The 18542-nt window shown below is 46.5% G+C and overlaps 1 protein-coding gene across 1 annotated transcript in view; it reads left to right on the plus strand.

Annotated features, from left to right (window-relative positions):
- Positions 1 to 16133, plus strand: part of FAM167B (family with sequence similarity 167 member B) — a 54057-nt gene extending 37924 nt beyond the window's left edge. Inside the window, exon 2 of the mRNA XM_086955692.1 lies at positions 14585 to 16133. Coding sequence (XP_086811818.1) covers positions 14585 to 14848 — 264 coding nt within the window. The 3' untranslated portion in view covers positions 14849 to 16133. The remainder of the gene's footprint in view (positions 1 to 14584) is intronic.
- The last annotated feature ends 2409 nt before the right edge of the window (positions 16134 to 18542 follow it).

The following is an 18542-nucleotide window of genomic DNA, read 5'->3' on the forward strand; positions in this document are numbered from 1 at the left end:
GAACCCAGAGAGTCCGCCTCCCACCATTCAAGTCAGAGGCCACTGAAGTTATCTGCGGCGTACCTCAAGGGTCCTCACTCAGTCCCACCCTCTTCAACGTTTACATGAGCCCCCTCGCGGCCATCGCACGCCAACATAACCTCAACATCATCTCCTACGCCGACGACACTCAACTGATCCTATCACTCACCAGAGACCCTAACACGGCCAAAACCAACCTACACGAAGGAATGAAAGAAGTAGCCGAATGGATGAAGCACAGCCGTCTGAAACTTAACTCAGACAAAACAGAAGTCCTCATCTTAGGTACCTCCCCCTCCGCCTGGGACGACTCTTGGTGGCCAGAGGCCCTTGGAAAAGCACCCATCCCGACGGACCACGCACGGAACCTGGGCGTCATCCTGGATTCCTCACTCTCAATGAACAGACAAGTCAACGCCGTTTCTTCATCTTGCTTCAACATTCTTCGCATGCTCAAAAAAACATTTCGCTGGATCCCTACTGAAACTAGAAAAACAGTCACCCACGCTCTGGTCACGGGCCGACTGGACTACGGAAACACCCTCTACGCCGGCACCACCGCAAAACTCCAGAAAAAACTACAACGCATCCAGAACGCCTCAGCCAGGCTCATATTAGACATCCCGCGTAAAGAACACATCTCTGATCACCTGAAAAACCTCCACTGGCTCCCCGTCAATAAGAGAATCACTTTCCGGCTCCTAACCCACGCACACAAAGCACTCTACGAAATCGGACCCGAATGCCTCAACACACGACTATCCTTCTACACCCCCTCCCGCCAGCTACGATCCTCCAACCAAGCCCTTGCCACTGTACCTCGCATCAACAAAACCACCATGGGAGGTAGATCCTTCTCCTACCTAGCAGCTAAAACTTGGAACTCACTTCCCACTCACCTTCGCCTTACTCAGAACCACCTAGCATTCAGAAAGCAACTCAAAACGTGGATATTCGACAAGTAACTCCCCACCCTTCTACAAGCGCCTTGAGACCCTCTGGGTATGTAGCGCGCTATATAAATCTTTTGACTTGACTTGACTTGACATTGTGACGATCTGAAGAATATGCCCATCCGTTATGTTCTTATTTCCTTAATTCCTTTATTGGTGAGGTGATGATGCACGATGAATATTTCTGGATGAGGAGGGACAAAGTTTTCTTTTAAAGGGTCCCACCCTCATAACACCGTAAATTTTAATTTAAAATGGCTAGTTTCTTTCTGTAATCCTTCCAAATTATTGAGGCACACTGCAGTGCACTTGAATGGAAATTTCAAACTGAACCAGCATTTATGCTCACAGGAAGAACATTGATTTAGCAATACTACCCTTTATAAATGTTTAACCAAGCTGTACAAATAAGTCATTGTACCCTGTGCCACCTGGCACCACCTCTTCACTCTTCATAGTGTTTTTCACTAAGTAAATACAACATTATCCCAGATGTAACCTGGCAGTACCACTCTTCACAGGTCTGTGCGGCGTAAGTCTTTGTGGAGTGCGGTGGGAGCAGGAGCGTAGGAAGGGGGATGTGGTGGGTGCAGGCTGTCCCGGGTGTTATCGCTGAGGGGGGTGACAAAATGGCAAAAATATCTGTTTTAAACACACATTTTTTGCCATTTTGTCAAGCTGGGGGTGACAAGAAATTTTCCGCACCAGGTACCACCTGCTCTTGCTACGCCACTGGGTGGGAGATGGCACCAGTTTTGACCACTGAGATGATAAAATAGGGAGGAGATCAGGGGCGTAACGCAGGCCCCTGCAGCCCCTATGGTGAATGGGAGCCTGGAACCCTTCATGAGGGCCCCCATGCAGCCCAAGATCTCTGAATATCTGTGGGATATGGGAGACTCTGGAATCCCTGGCGGAGATAGCTTTGAGTTGAGGATTGAAAACATATGCAAGCAAGGTTTCTGTCAGAAGAAGTAAAGTGTCCCTGTGGACTAACTATGGCATCCTGTGTTTCTGGTTGCATTTATAAACCATTCAGGCTTTGGCCAAGTGGTTTCACTTATTACCAGTGCACATCAGTGGAATTATAATAATACATTGTTACCCTTTATGGAACATCTATTCATATTATAACCAAGGTGATCTTGTGATATATCAGAGCATGTGTCCCTAGATACACTTAAAACGATTATACAGTATATATAAAGAAATGCCTTTTTGTATGGTCACTTAAACAGGTATGTTGAATTGGCTAATGCCCAATTGGCTAGTCTAACTTACCTGTAAGTCCCTAGTAAATGGTTCCCTGGGGTGACCCTCTAACTTACATGCCCGGGGTACCCAGGGCATGTACGTTAGTGGGTCACCTATAGGGTTTGCAGCACTGGTTGTGCCACCCTGGGTGACACGAGTAAAGCAATACTCCCAGCCCACCATTGGCAGGATAGAAGAGCAGTTTATACTGCTAGCCTAACTTTGCCATTGCAAGGTATTGAAAAGCCTTACTTCCCCCTGGTATATGTGTAAGTCACCTCTATGGCAGTCCTATGGAGACCTAAGGCAGGGTGCAACATATCTCAAGGGCAATACATGTATTTTACATGTTCTGATAGTAAAGATGCAAAACAGTTGTTTTTACTGTGAAAAGGCTTGGTCGCACAATTGGTGAGTACCGAGTTACACACTGACCCCTCAGCTGTTCTAACTCTGGAATGGTGTGACCCAAATGGGTCAACCAAGATATCAAACAGCTCATTACATTAAGCCAGAAGTGAGTAAAAATTACTGCAGCAGGTTGCAGTGTGCAATTTTAGCCACATTGCTTTCTTTAGTCCCCTGTGCCCATACCGGTTGCACATGGGGTCCTGTCTCGGAGACAGATTTCTGCCCTCTTGGGGAGACATGCTAATAACTCCAAGGAAAGGATACAATAGGGGTCTGCTCTGGAATGAGAAATGACCTCCCTTCTTCAGGCAGATGCACGTTTGTTGGCTCAAAAAGTGATTTTGAAAGGAGAAGCCACCATTGAAGTTGCTGAAGATGTTCTTGATTTTGTGGTTAAAGAAGGTGCTGAGTTTGTCGCAGAGGTCTTGTGAGGGAGGGATGTCAGTTGACTCGCTGGTGAGTTGTGCAAACTCCTTGACGATGTTGAAGAGTTCTTTGCTGTTGTGTCCGTGTGCGGAGATTCTGGCTTCGATCGTTTGTTTTCTCGATTTCTGAAGTCTGTGGGCTCGTCGGGGAGTGTGCTTAGGCGGAGGGTGGATTTGTGGACGATGACGATTCCTCCTCCCGGGCGGGTGTGGCGGTCCTTCCTGGAGATCTTGTACCCTTGGGGAATGGCGATGGCGATGTCCGGTCCCGAGGTGTTGTTGGTCCAGCTTCCGGTGAAGAATGCTACGTCCGGGGTGGTGCTGTCGAGGAGGTCCCAGATTTCGGTGGCATGTTTGTGGAGTGATCGGACATTGAGGAGGATGCATTGCAGAGTCTTCGGTTCGGGTGTGTTCTTGCGGTTGGGTTGTGCTGGGTCAGTGATCCTGGTGGTGCTGTAGGTTTGGCTGCAGCGGTGACAGCTGAAGGGCCCATGGGTGTCGGCCGACAAAGCTAGCTTACAGTTGTTGTTGCGGCCTGGGTTGAGCTGCTGGGTCATAGTATAGATATGGCTGTGCAGCCTTATGAACCCTGCTTTTGCACTCATCAATAGAAGGAACAACTTTACAAGGTGACATTCTGTATGCAAGCAAATAAATATGTGGCTTAAATATAGATTTTCCTGTATAAAACCAGATGCATCTCAGAGGTTTGTAAACATATTATGTTTTTATTAGGGCTCTGAAGAGTCCTCCTGGCTGAGTACTATGAAAAAACAACAATCAATTCGATAGAATCACAAACTGGAATGTGAAAAGAACATTTACAATTATTTTATTTGTCACTTGTATATCATTTTTCTAGCACAATAGGGCCGCTGACTTCGTAAATGACTCAAAGTTACTTTTTAAAACTACTGGGCATCAAACTTGCTCTGTGCACCAAAAATTGCCAGGTTTTGTACAAATAAAACAAGTGTGTTCACCCATTGCCTTTCTGAATGCTGGCGCCCGGCAATACTCGAGCCTTGCATGGGTCCGAGCAGTAAACAGTAAGAAAGGTCCTACCTGTCCCCACACCTCGAGCTCTCAACATAAATTATTGGTGGGGTCAAGCTTGTACAAACACCTGCCGATGCTGCCAGCCTAAGGGCAGGGCGTAGCTACCACTAGTGCAGCATGTGCAGTCTTGAGCGGCCTATTTATTGAACCCTCGTCACAGCTGTATTTACCACCCCAGCAGAAAAGGTGGCCATGATCCTTGCTTGCACCAGGACCTATTACAGCCCTGCTGCGCTGCTGCATTAGCGAGGGCAGAGTAGCCACGTCCTCTCCTGCTAGTAAGGTGTGCTGCAAGACCGCACTCAACACCCGCTCTCCCTGCGAGGCGGTGCCGTCTTGGCGTCTCACCCGGAATCTGCCAGGCCTGCAGGTCTCTCATAACCCAACAGTCAACAAACACTGCCAGGCTAAATACGATCATCAATGACAACACCTGATTCTGGGAAGGAGTTCGGCTGAAATTACAGCAGAGTAAACAGGACGTGCGCGTCGGCTCCACGTTCTGTAATTTTTTGGCCAAATCATTTAATCTCCATGTGCCTAAAAAAAAACGGGCCTTGTGTAATATAATCTGGTGGTCATGTAAAGTGCTCTGAGGCCTTTGGACCAAGTTCGCGATTTATAAAAAAGCACACACAAAAATAATGCATACACTTAAAGTACCCCTGTCATATGTAATAAGGATATTGGAACTCCGGTCTCCGGGCTATGCCCGAGACATAACCCCGTCCCAGCTCCAGGCATCCCGCAAGTTAAGAAGGCCGTGTCAGTGACGGGACGGCGGGGACCCCCGAGAACTGTTCAACGCCTGGTCCAGGGACCGCTCCCTCACCTCCAGAGCAGCTTGAAGCCGGCACGAGGCACAGGGGTCTCCTCTAGAGCCGCTTCAGTTCTCATCCAATCACCGCTTGGCCTCCACGTTCATCGCCAGGCGCGCGCAGGGATACCTGCATGCACACCTGGCGCAGCCTTGCACCACGCGCGCTTCTCGCACGCACACGTGGTACAGGGTGCTATGCTCCCACGCCTTCTGATTGCTCGTCGTGAACTCCAGACCAGCTGCAGCCTGGACCGCTGGAATCCGCTGAAAGGTGAATGACCGCGGCGCACTGCTTTGTACTGGAATTTGGAATTTGGGCCGGCGTGAGAACCAACTGCAGGTGTCTGGCTTGATGACAATTGCCTTTGCCAATGGAATGCCGTTATTGGACGGGCACCAAGGTTTGGGGCTTGCACGGCAGCAGGCTGCGGGCAGGTTCTATAGGTTGGATTTGCACGGCTGTACCCGAACACGTAATTGAGCGCCTTAACTGGATCTCATAAGATTATCTGCCAAGTAGGTGCCTTTTAAGTCCTTCGCAGCTGGGGCAGAGCCAGTGATATCTAATCTTAGAGTAATTCTTTGGGGAAATTAATCCCCCACATGGTGTACGGGTTTGCCCCCCTCCCCCCGAGTGACCTGGGCATGTGATACTGATATCCTGACTTTTTACTGGCTCAACTAAAACACTTATCCAGAACGCACACGAAGGTCTAGGCCAGTCCCTGCTAATACCAAGCTTCAGAACATGTTCTGTGACAAGGATGGGCGCACAGTGTGTCCTCATTTGTAAACATTGGAATCTAGCCATTCCTTGGGTTGTTGATGTAAGCCGGTAGTGGCAATATATCTTTTTTTGAGAATTAGTAGAAATTAACAAAACTTTTGGGGTCAGTTGGTACAGCCCGTTCCAACGGTGCACTCTCCCTCCACGTTCCATCCCTCGCACTTGGGTCCCAGAAGAAGTCAGCAATTCTACCTTCAGATCAGATTCCAGGTGATATCCCCTCACCTCTGGAGGAACTGGCTGTCAGGCAACCTGTGGTGTTGTAGTGGTCCTCTGAGTGCCCTGCTTAGTCCCACATCATTGGTTGAAGAGAACTTGGTAGTAGAACAAGTGGATTTGATGCTCCCACTTTTACCTACAGTTGACAGACACAGGATATTGAATTCCCAGTCTGCCTTTTCAGAACTAGTTTGGGTCTGTTCTCCTTTTATGTGTCTTACACAGCTTGTCTTCCAGACTCAGCCTCTGTCTTGAGGGACGCTCCTTAGAACATGGTTGTATCCAGGGTGGAGCACCCGCAAACGAGACACAAACAGGTGTGAGCATTCTCCACCTTGACTACCAACAGCCATACCTGACAGTCAGTGCTTTAAGAGGGATGAGAATACCAGGGGGTGTCTAAAAGGGACGTGGCCGACTTAATTAATGGCGTGACTTAAAAACACGTAAGCTAAACATCTGTGCTTAGCATAGTGTGCCACCCCACTTGTATTTTGCCGTTTCTGTTATTGCATCCATATATATGATACCAGTAATATCATACCTACAACATGTCAGGACTATTGGCTTTGTCAATGGTTGTTAGTTGCATAAGATAAATAAGCAGCAACTATGGCTTGTATATAATATTGAAAAAGCTTCCACTTAAAGTCCTGGTGACACCACAACAATGTTGCTGCTCCTCAGTATCAAAAAGAGAATTGAAATCCAGAGAGAAAATGACTCTTTAAATGATTACCCTTCCCCTACAACGCTCACCTGGCATGACGTCATGCGTAACTTCTCCACTAGTGAGAAGTGAGCAATGTGAGCACGCGCACATCCATGTGCCTGCTGTCACTGCAGTCAGAGGAAAAATGGACCGCCTGTGCCAGGGCACAAAACAGAGCCCGATAGAGACCTGTTTCGAGGCCTCCTTTCAAAAACTGCCGGTGCTCAGCTCCGGTGAGACCCGGTTCACTTAAAGACCTGCTGACAGTGATCAGGAAGAGAGACAGAGCTGCTCCTTTTCTAGGGATCCATCACATATTGACAACAGATACTGCAGTCCCACCCACCCCACCTTTCACCCCTGCTATCCACCAAATGGAACTTCCAAGAAGAAGCATCAGCAGTCCTGTCTATCAGAAAGTACATCATTGAATTTCTAAGAAGAAGCCTTTCTCATCTTTCCCCACTACAGTGTCTTGGTTCCCTCCCTCCAGTCTTAGGAATGTCAGCCATATATATGCACTGTCTGGGAAATCAACCTCACCTCCACCATGTACATATGAACAGGCCATGGCTTCCAAAATGGAACCCACAGGCCTGTGTCACTCTGGTTTACAAATACACCCACATACTACACACCACACCACTTGCATAAATGCACACACTCAAGTTCACAGGATCTTGGGGCTAGTATTCTGGGTTCATTGCAAGCAGCAGAACGTTGGGTGAGTGGGCCAGTATGCTCCTACTTACACGAGACAGGTGAAAATACCTGGTTATCATAAAATTCCTACAATACACGGTATACTGCCTTCACCGTACTATTTGTATGGAAACCATGATAGGGACAGCAGTCCAGCTGTCACCATGAGGAGTTCACTGGATGTGCCTCTTCAGGTCCAGGACAAGTCCAGAACAGGCTTAGGCCTCTGCGGACACACTGAATTAGTGTTAGAGTGTGGCAGGAATCCAAAAAAACAGGATAACTAATACTCTTAGCTCGAACTTGCATCACAGGGGACATGACTGTGTACAATGCAGGGAACATTCCTGTCCCAACACCATGTCTGCACTAGAACCAGAAAATGAGATGTAATAGGAAATCACTTTAAACAGGTTCCAGAACCTTAAACAATGAATCCACATTCCTTGTCTGGAAATTGAGAATAAAAGTGGGACCTAAAGCACCCCATTAAGGAAGTGAGTGCTTTGCGGAGAACTTGAAAGCTGCGGTGAGACTAAGGCTTGCGTCTGCTTCACAGCAACTCTCCCATATGTGAGGGGATATCCCCTGAAGTCTGCAAAACTTGCTGCGTAAGCTGTGGGTGTGCCTAGCAATGAGAAACCTCACTGAGACTGACCAGAGGCATCAAGGGTAATCCAGTCACCTACAATATGGTTCCTCGGGCGAACACCCCAAAGAAACCGAAACAAAACAACAGTGTGTCGTTCGGAACCCTTGCAGTGTGCCCGAAGGGCTGGTGTTGCAGATGTGCTACACAATTCTCCTAGGAACCACCATCTGCCAAAACATGAGACCTGTCCCTGGCCCAGAAGCTGTAACTACCAAACATGCTCACCTGTCAACATGGCCTGCCGCACTGAGCTTTTCAGTGACATGCATCATGAGCATGATCACTGCTGCAGTTGAGCAAAGCTGAAGAAGATGCAGATGGAGTGAGCCTGATAGGCACACTACCCAACTCCAGCCAAGCAACGTCACTACTGAGAAGGTAACGTGAGGCCTGGCCTCAAAAGACTGAACTAGACTATCACTGCAGAGTATGCAAGGGCGCCAAGTGCTTTGCTGTGGGTTCCAAGCATGCAGGGAAGAAGGAGCAGTCCCTCCTGGTTTAAAAAACACTGCATACTACTCCCTGCCCTTACATATTATGCAGTAATTCATAGTTTTAGTCACTGCAGTGCAGAGTATGCAATGGTGCCAAGTGGTATGCATTGGTTTTAAATACGGCAGGAAGAGGGAGCACATTTGGACGTTTGGCTGCACTATTTTCCTAAGCAATTTTCGTCCTCACGCCCGTTTTTGGACATAAGGGTGCATTTTGTGCTAAGAAAATAGTGCCAAATGCCCACGGAACACCGTTTCGGAATTCTGCAGAATCTGGTGGAGGGAAATCAATCTCCACGAATTTCTCCCACCCCTAGACTGAAATACTGTCACAAACATCCAAGGATAATTCTGACACACCTTGTGGATACCCTGCCGGGGTTATCTCACAGGGGAATACCAGGACGGGTTCCCTAAGCAAGCGCCGGGAAACCCACTGCGGGTAGCTGTGCGCTATATAAGCTCAAATACATTTACATTTACATTTACATAGGAAATTGCCCTGTCCAGTGAGTTATTTGGGCTTAAAAACATTTGGACTTACCTACAAGTTCCTGAAGCAGTGACGCCTCAGTGAAGTAAAACTTTGGTCTAATGTTGCCTAAGACCGAAACGTGGGGAGGTCACCGTGGATATCGGAAGACACCATTGAGCAGGAGAAGGGCGCCGTTAAGGGTATAGCACTTGATAAATCCCATGGGAGTGATTGTAGTTGTATCCCTATCCAACTGTGCAGTATTCCACTTTGCTGTGAAATTAAAAGCACTTTCTTTTGACTAAAAGATAAGCACTAGGCTAGACAGTGAACTATTGCATCTATTGTTTCCCTGTTTTTATTCTTAGTCTTTGCCCTCCACACAGAATCGCCCCGGAGAAGCCTTTGGGTGCTTTTCCTTGCTTGTCCTTGCTACTTTGAGACTCAAGCGTGGAGGGGTGTACTTGGATCAGTTTGCAGATCCATAGTAAGACAGACCCCAGGACACCAATAGAAAAAGACCACAACCACCACGATTGTGGCTCAGTAGCCCCTGTCTGCCCGGAGGACCCGAAACGGTTTCTGGCAGAGTAACAAGCATTGGAAATGCAATAGGTCTCGCATTAGGAAAGTTTGAGCGATTGGTATTGTAAATGACACTTTTTTTATTTATGTGTTGGTTTTGAAAATAGCAAAATTAATAGCTTCGTCAGTTACAATGTCAATAGTTTTAACTTTCGCAAATGTGACACCTATAGCATTTGTAATGCAATGTGTGTTGTATTTACGTGACTTAGATGTATTGATATTACAAATAACAATGGCTTTTAATTTTGTAAATAATTAATACTTAAATAAAAGTTATTGTAATTTATAATGGCAATACCTTAAACGTTTGTAAATAACTTTTGTGAAGATTATGTTCAGTGTATTTTATTGTGACGAAAATCCAAGAACATTGCATTTGCACCTACACACACACACAGCCACACATACACACACACACACACACACACACATATAGATGCGGTGGTGGTGGATCTGGGGGATATGGTGGTGGTGGATGCGGTGGTGGATGTGGTGGTGGTGGTGGATGTGGTGTTGGTGGATGCGGTGGTGGTGGTGGATGTGGTGGTGGATGCGGTGGTGGATGTGGTGGTGGTGGATGTGGTGGTGGTGGAAGTGGTGGTGGTGGAAGTGGTGGTGGATGTGTTGGATGTGGTGGTGGATGTGGTGGTGGTGGGTGTGGTGGTGGATGTGGTGTTGGTGGATGTGGTGGCGGATGTGGTGGTGGTGGATGCGGTGGTGGTGGAAGTGGTGGTGGATGTGTTGGATGTGGTGGTGGATGTGGTGGTGGTGGATGTGGTGGTGGTGGTGGATGTGGTGGTGGTGGATGCGGTGAATGTGGCGGTGGATGTCATGGTGGATGTGGATGTGATGCTGGATGTGGTGGTGGATGTGGTGGTGGATGTGGTGGTGATGGTGGATGTGGTGGTGGATGTGGTGGTGGATGTGGTGGGGATGGTGGATGTGGTGGTGGATGCGGTGGATGTGGTGGTGGTGGATGCGGTGGTGGTGGTGGATGCAGTGGTGGTGGATGGGGTGGTGGTGGTGGATGGGGTGGTGGATGTAGTGGTGGTGGGTGTGGTTAAAGTGTTGGTGGATGTGGTGGTGGATGTGGTGGTGGTGGATGCGGTGGTGGTGGTGGATGTGGTGTTGGATGCGGTGGTGGATGTAGTGGTGGTGGAAGTGGTGGTGGTGGATGTGGTGGTGGATGCGGTGGTGGTGGATGCGGAGGTGGATGCAGTGGTGGTGGAGGGGGTGGTGGTGGAGGGGGTGGTGGTGGTGGTGGATGGGGTGGTGGATGTAGTGGTGGTGGGTGTGGTGGATGTGGTGGTGGTGGGTGTGGTTAAAGTGTTGGTGGATGTGGTGGTGGATGTGGTGGTGTATGTGGTGGTGGTGGATGCGGTGGTGGATGTGGTGGTGGTGGTGGATGTGGTGTTGGTGGATGGTGGGGGATGTGGTGGTGGATGTGGTGGTGGTGGATGCGGTGGATGTGGTGGTGGATGTGGCGGTGGATGTCATGGTGGATGTGGAGGTGATGGTGGATGTGGTGGTGGATGTGGTGGTGGTGGATGTGGTGGTGGATGCACTGGTGGTGGTGGTTGGGGTGTTGGTGGATGCAGTGATGGTGGTGGATGGGGTGGTGGTGGTGGATGGGGTGGTGGATCTAGTGGTGGATGTAGTGGTGGTGGGTGTGGTGGATGTGGTGGTGGTGGGTGTGGTGAAAGTGGTGGTGGATGTGGTGGTGGAAGTGGTGGTGTATGTGGTGGTGGTGGATGCGGTGGTGGATGTGGTGGTGGTGGTGGATGTGGTGTTGGTGGAGGCGGTGGTGGTGGTGGATGTGGTGGCGGTTAGTGCTTTTAGAATTGTTTATTGTTTTTTTGTAAATATTTAGCATTTTTGTTGAGCACGGCCGAGTGGGGAGGGGGTGGAGTGGGAAGAGCGTCGTGGGAAGGCTTGTGCTGGGAGAGAGAGTGGGGAGGGGGTGGAGAAGGACCCGCCCATTTCAGGAGACATTTAACTGACTTAGGTGTAGACCAATCATGAAAGGCCGCATCTTTTGAATGGACCGCCACTTCAAATAAACAATTCTAAAAGCTCTAACTCTAATGCTGCGAGACCTATTGCATTTCCAATGCTTGTTATCTCTACTGCTCCCCGTATGCAATAGGTCTCGCACTAGAATAGTTTTTGTGCTTTTGGTGTGTAAATAGAGGTTTTTTTTGTCTATTTTTTATTGTTGTAAATAAAAGTATTGAGAGAGAGAGCTAGAGTAAGAGAGAGAGAGGGAGCTAGAGGGAGTAAAACAGAGAGAGAGGGAGCTAGACAGAGAGAGGGAGCTAGAGGGAGTAAGATAGAGAGAGAAGGACCTAGAGCGAGCAAGACAGAGAGGGAGCTAGAGGAAGCAAGGGAGAGAGAGGGAGCTAGAGGGAGCAAGACAGAGAGAGGGAGCGAGAGGGATTAAGACACAGAGAGAAGGAGCTAGAGGGAGTAAGACAGAGAGAGAGGGAGCTAGACGGAGCAAGACACAGAGAGAGGGAGCTAGAAAGAGCAAGAGAGAGAGGGAGCTAGAGGGAGGAAGAGAGAGGGAGCAAGACATATAGAGAGGGAGCTATAGAGAGTAAGACAGAAAGGGAGCTAGAGAGAGCAAGCCAGATAGAGAGGGAGGAAGAGGGAGTAACAAAGAGAGAGGAAGCTAGAGGGAGTAAGACAGAGAGAGAGAGCTAGAGTGAGAAAGACAGAGAGAGGGAGCTAGAGTGAGTAAGACAGAGAGAGAAGGAGCTAGAGAGAGGAAGACAGAGAGAAGGAGACGGAGGGAGCTAGAGGGAGTAAAACAGAGAGAGAGGGAGCTAGATAGAGAGAGGGAGCTAGAGGGAGTAAGATAGAGAGAGAAGGAACTAGAAGGAGCTAGAGCAAGCAAGACAGAGAGAGAGGGAGCTAGAGGGAGCAAGGGAGAGAGACTATTGGCATTGCAAATGTAGACCTCTAACACTTATAAATAATGTAGGACAGTGGAAATACACACTTAAAGCCCACTAAGATCAGAAACCGCTAGGAAATATGCTTAAATTAACAGCGCGTGTTGAAATAATAGGAACATTGAAATATTTATCTTCACGAGTATCACTACAACTGATGGTATTCACGTTACTAACACGTCATGGCCAGTATCAGAAGAACACTGATTAATAAATGAATCCTTATGCTGCAATAGATCAATAGGTTGCTTGCATACTGGAGTTATGTTGTAAGTCGAGTTATTAAGAAAGGTGAAGCTAGACACATTTGCACTTTTTTTTTTAATTAAGTGCTTTTAGGAGGAATAAGACGAGTGGGATGGAGGTGTAAAGGCGCAACATTTATTTTGAACATTCTACACAGAAGTCATCAAAAGTCCGTTTGTGAAGGGAACGTTTGCCAGCAGTGTGGTTTCTTTGCACTGACAAACTCATTTTAAACCGGCCTCAAGAGACTAACAAGCTAAGCAGAGCACAGTTCAGGTTTGTTTTAAAGGTATTTGAGTTGTATTAACTATAATGTCCAAATCTTGTTTACAGTGACAAAATCCCGAGTGTTGGGAATAATGCTATGAATATAGGACAATCAATTAACAAGTCAGACATAATGAGAAAGGGGCAAGGAGAGGAAAAGGATATACACGGCTGCAGCCTTCCTACCACAAGCTTCTCCCAGCGTGCGCTCTGTAGCAGGCCATGCAGTGAATAATTAGGGGAGGAGATGTGCCGGCCTGAGTCAGAGCGCACGCTGAGACGCTTGTGGGAGGGAGGCTGGGCTGCCTTTGATGTGGTAATGCAAGGCAGGCAGGCAGGCGGCTGGGGAACAGATGGTTGGCGGGAAGAGCGTCGCGAGGGGAGGAGAGTTAAGTATGCTAACCAAAGGCGCACTAAGCCCTCTATGGTAAATGCCAAAAGTACAACAAAAGTCTCCGTGTCCACGCAAACCCATGTGATGGGAACCTCCCTGTAACTGGTTTGTGTAAGAAGCTCTCAACTGCGTGAAGAACCCGGTTATTTAAGATGCGTAAATGTGCATGTAATCATCAAAACTCAAAGTGAGTATCTACCTTCCACTGTGTTGAGCAAAAGGCGTAATCAAACGATGTAAATTCCACATTAATGGAAGTCGTGTACACATCATAATAGTTTCAGTGAGTACAAAACACTATGTCTCAAACGCTCTTATGCCGAGTGCAATAAACCAACGTACTTAAAACGTGCAACGTACTCAAATCTCCATGCATGCTCTCAAGTTTCCAAGGGAGTTGTTAGTCAATGCAACTTTATTGAGCACAAAGTGAACATCCAACAGTCGCGCCTCAAAATAAATCAGAAATGTTACAGTGAAATGATTAAAGCTTCCAATATATCCAGGTGTTTAATTGGGCAAAAGACCGCCTTAAACGAAACAATATCCTATCTCAAATACAAGCCAGCGCTGGAAGGAAGGAGAAATGCGAGTGTATGATAACGTGCATGCTTTGAAGTGAAGCTTCACTTGTGTGTGAGAGGTGTGGGAGGAGTGCGGCTCGGCTGAGCCAGAGCGCACGCTGGGGGACGGTGTGGGAGGAGTGCAGCTCGGCTGAGCCAGAGCGCACGCTGGGGGAAGCTTGTGGGGCGGAGCTGCTGGGGAACAGATGGCAGATGGCTGGCGATTTGATGCTGTGCACGAGCATTTCACGGGCACAGCACCAAATCGCCAGCTAGTTAAACCTCTGTTTAAGCCCCTTTATATCGAGCTCCTGCTCAATGCGCATGCGCATTGAGATAGGTCGCTCAACCTAAAAATGCATAAAGTTCACACAAAAGAGTAAACTGTCTCATTGTAGCGGTTCAGAAACACACATCCGCCTGGAATATCTCAGAATTTCGCTTTTATCCACCTCCACTCTACTCATTTTGTATTCTGTAATATTGTTCTACCACTAAACTATATCACCTTTGAGCCCCAGATTTGTTTTTATTAGTTCAGGGCAGTATAATGTGGGTCTGTAACATGTTTTTTTCTGACTTTCACAGAAGGAGATGCAGGAGCTGGACCACCAGCTCGCCCGGCAGCTGATGCGTCTCCGTGGCCAGATCCACCAGCTGAAGGTGGAGCAAGCCTGCCACCAACACAAGGAAATGCTGGACGATGCCACCTTCGGGCTTGAGGACTGCGAAGAAGACTCTGACCTTCTGTGTAACATTCCTCCCAAAGCCGCCTTCTCGCTCTCTATGCCTCTAAAGCACATTGGTCTCACACGTATGAACATTAACTCCAGGCGCTTCTCTCTTTGCTGAAGGCAAGCCCCTGAACGAGATCATACATGCAATAGACTGCTCAGGACTTTTCCTTTAGGACCAAAAGATAAGCAAAGCTCTAACAGGTAACATGAACATAATTAGCTCCAACATACACAAACTTGTTTCCAACTCAGTACTGTCTTCTAGAGCATGTGTCCTGTCATCTCAAAGAAAGATGCAACCTTCTCCAGCACGGGCACAGTGTTCTGCGGAACGGATTCAGTTGTCTCCATTGTGGATAGAGGCAATTAATACATGGAGTAGCTGTTCTCCAACCTGCGACAGTGCTCTCCGTCCTGGATGCAATATTCAGCATTATAGATCTAATTTCCTTCCTCAACACTGATGAACTCTCATCCATCATGGCTACAGTCTTCTTTAACATTGCTGTAATATATTGTATCACAAATTTCACATATGATTGTGTTCATCCTGGATCAATGTTCTGCATGATCAGCACGGTCTTCTGACGGACACAGTCTTCTTCAAAATGTCACCCTTCCTCCATCATAGATATGATTATCTTCAGCAGGGGTTGAGTCTCCTCCAGATGACTGTGGTATTTTCCAATATTGACAGTCTTTGGCATCGGGGATCTAATCCCAATGAGGAAAGCGAGTTTCTTTAGCAATGCCGTGTGGTCCTCTTAGGCTGATGCACACTTGTCTAACATTGGGCCATTTTTCAGCAGCGTGAGACATTTCATGCTTTCACTTGCGAGGAAACTTCTAACCACCCGAGCAGACGTTTCAGGTGACTCTGAACCCAGGAAGACGGTGCTGTCATCCCTGTCATTATTTGTAATTACTAATGTGATGTGTATAGAAACTAGTTTTAAGGGTTTTTTTGTGCTCTGATAGTGCCAACACGTTTAGACTGAATTGCGTGGGTTTGTTAAAGACACATTGGTATCTGTATAATGTTCTGATTCTAAACGGTCGAAATCTTCAGTTAAAACGTTCTGATTTTAAAATAGAAACATCCTCCTCTAAAATGGGCAGAACCTTGAATGTAGAACGTCTGGACTTTCAAATGACTATCTTTCTGAGACAGCTCGTAAGGAGAAGGCAGTTTGTGTTGCCTCGAAAAATCTAAAGGTTTTCATTTTTTTATCATAATCTGTGTTGTGTCTAATTTTCTGCTGCAGGTCCTGAGTATCCCCTGCCAATCTGGGTGCCCGTACCAGGCACGGGGGAAGCCTACTTCAGATTTGTGATATTCATTCCTTGAGTAATGATGAGCGTGTGCCTGGAATTGTCACAATAAAGAAAAGATGACTGGAGATGATGTGTCATTTCACTGAGTCCCTAACAGCATTATTGCACCAGCCCCTGACATATGTCGTTACAAACCCAGACATGTGCTGCAGGTGCTCAGTTGTTTCTACAGTTGTGATTATTTTGGCTTATTTTCCATAGTTGTTCCTTATTGTTGTAAAATAACCAGGTCCTCAAATGTATATTCAGTTCCAGGATCAAGGTTTATTTGAAGATAAGCGGAACAGCTTAACAACCACAGGGACTGGCAACAAGCACAGTCAGGCTCCAACTGACCCTGCACAGAACCTCCAACAAGGAACAGTAATAGAACATTCCACGTTCTTTGCAGCTTGTATGCCAAGTAGCATACAAGTAGCATACAACACACCTCCCTCCTTTGAAAAAACAAAAACAAAACAAGAACACAAAAAAAAAAATTAAGAGCAAACATAATCTTTCATTTTTACAGGTGGATGCGAAACACGTGAACTTTTCCTAATTACACTTTCTGCAACTCTTTGCACCGAGTCATCTCGTCAAATAGGATCATTATTAACAACCCCGTAATTATTCATTACTTCAGAGTCAACATTTGTGTTGTTGATAACATCTTGAGAATCAAGAATGGTAACAATAGGCCCATTAGAACAAGCAGAATCATTAGACATAACATTTTGAGAGTCTTGCAGAGTATAAAAGTTATCCAAAAAATTCTGATCATCCTCCTCATCATAAGCATGAGAAAATGATTTTTTGGAATTAAAAAACGATTTGTCAGATCTAACAATAGATACACGTCTAAAATTCCGAATTTTCCCCCCTTCAACACGTACAGCTTTGCTAAACACTTCCGTTACTCTAACAGGATCAGACCACTTGGCCCATCTTTTAGAAAGTGAACTTCCAAATTTAACATGTACCAAATCACCAATTCTGACCTTGTGACTAGTCACCTTCCTGTTCGAACTTTTACCCATTTTCTCTTGATAAGTTTTAACACGTTCTCTCACTTTGTTAATATCTAGACAAGACACACCGGATTCATCAGATTTTAACCACCAGGGCAACAATTTAGAACCAGCTTTACGCCCCCTTAAGAATTCAAAAGGAGAACAACCAGTTACAGAATTGGGTGAGATCCGATAAGTGAGTAAAGTAGCACGTAATGCCTTTTTCCAATCCAAATTACTCCTAACTGAATGGATTCCTTAATCACTCTGTTGAAGCGCTCAATTTGACCATTGGCCTGCGGATTATAATTGGAAACCCTCTTGTGAGTAATACCTTGCTCTTTGAAAAACAATTCAATCTCATTGCTAATAAATTGCGTACTGTTATCAGAAATTATTTCTGAAGGTAGACCCTCACGACTGAATATGTTATTAAGAAATTCAATGACTTGACTAGAAGTAACCCTTTCCACAATTTTGACCTCCGGCCATTTCGAAAAATAGTCAATCAGGACTAACCCATAAACTTCTTTACTACCAGACAATTTCAAATGCCCAATGATGTTGATCCCTAATCTTCTCCAAGGACCCTCTGAATAATCAATAGGAGTAACCAAAGTGGACAAGCGTTTTACAGTTTTATCACTATTGGAGCATGGAAGACAATTCCTGACCCATCTACCAACAAAAGCGTCCATTGAAGGCCACCAATAATATTCCTGTAAACGCCTCTTAGTGGTCGACATGCCAATATGACCTTCATGAGCAATCTTAATAAAATTTTCCCTGACAGCAAATGGAGGTACTATTTTGTCACCTCTGCTGAGAATATTGTGAGAACACATAAGTTCATCCTTGACTTTGAAAAAAGAACTCAAGTCACCTGACAGCTTCCTTTCTTCAGGCCATCCACTCTTCATATAGGTATCAACCAAACAAAGAGTATTATCTTCTGACATAGCTTTCACCCATACATCTTCAGAAATCACTTCCATATCATTCACATTTATGTCTTTCATGGTATAAGCTACATCACATTCTTCTGAATGTTCATCATCCTGATGAGGCAAAGCCAACCTAGACATGCAATCTGCATGCACATTGAGTTGAAAAACAGATGCAGCACTCGCAAGTCCAAATGGCATACGCAGATAGCGATACATCCCCTCAGGTGTGACAAAAGCTGTTAAGTTCCTAGATTCCTCCTGTAGTACAACTTGATGATATGCGCTTGCAAGATCTAAAGTTGAAAACACACAAGCGCCAGAGAGAGTAGAAATTAGTTCATTAATTTTTGGTAACGGATGCATGTCATGTGGTATTGGGTTCTTCAGACCTGCATACTCTGCAAAAACTCCATGACACCATAACATAGAAGTTGGCACGAAAACTGGAAATGCAAAAGACAAGTTTTTTAAGAACCCATGGGGTGGTGGTACATTCCTACAGCACCCTTCGGTAATGCAAGAAGTATCACACCGG

The sequence above is a fragment of the Lissotriton vulgaris genome, chromosome 2_1 (genome assembly GCF_964263255.1).
Source record: "Lissotriton vulgaris chromosome 2_1, aLisVul1.2, whole genome shotgun sequence".
Taxonomy (NCBI): Eukaryota; Metazoa; Chordata; class Amphibia; order Caudata; family Salamandridae; genus Lissotriton; species Lissotriton vulgaris.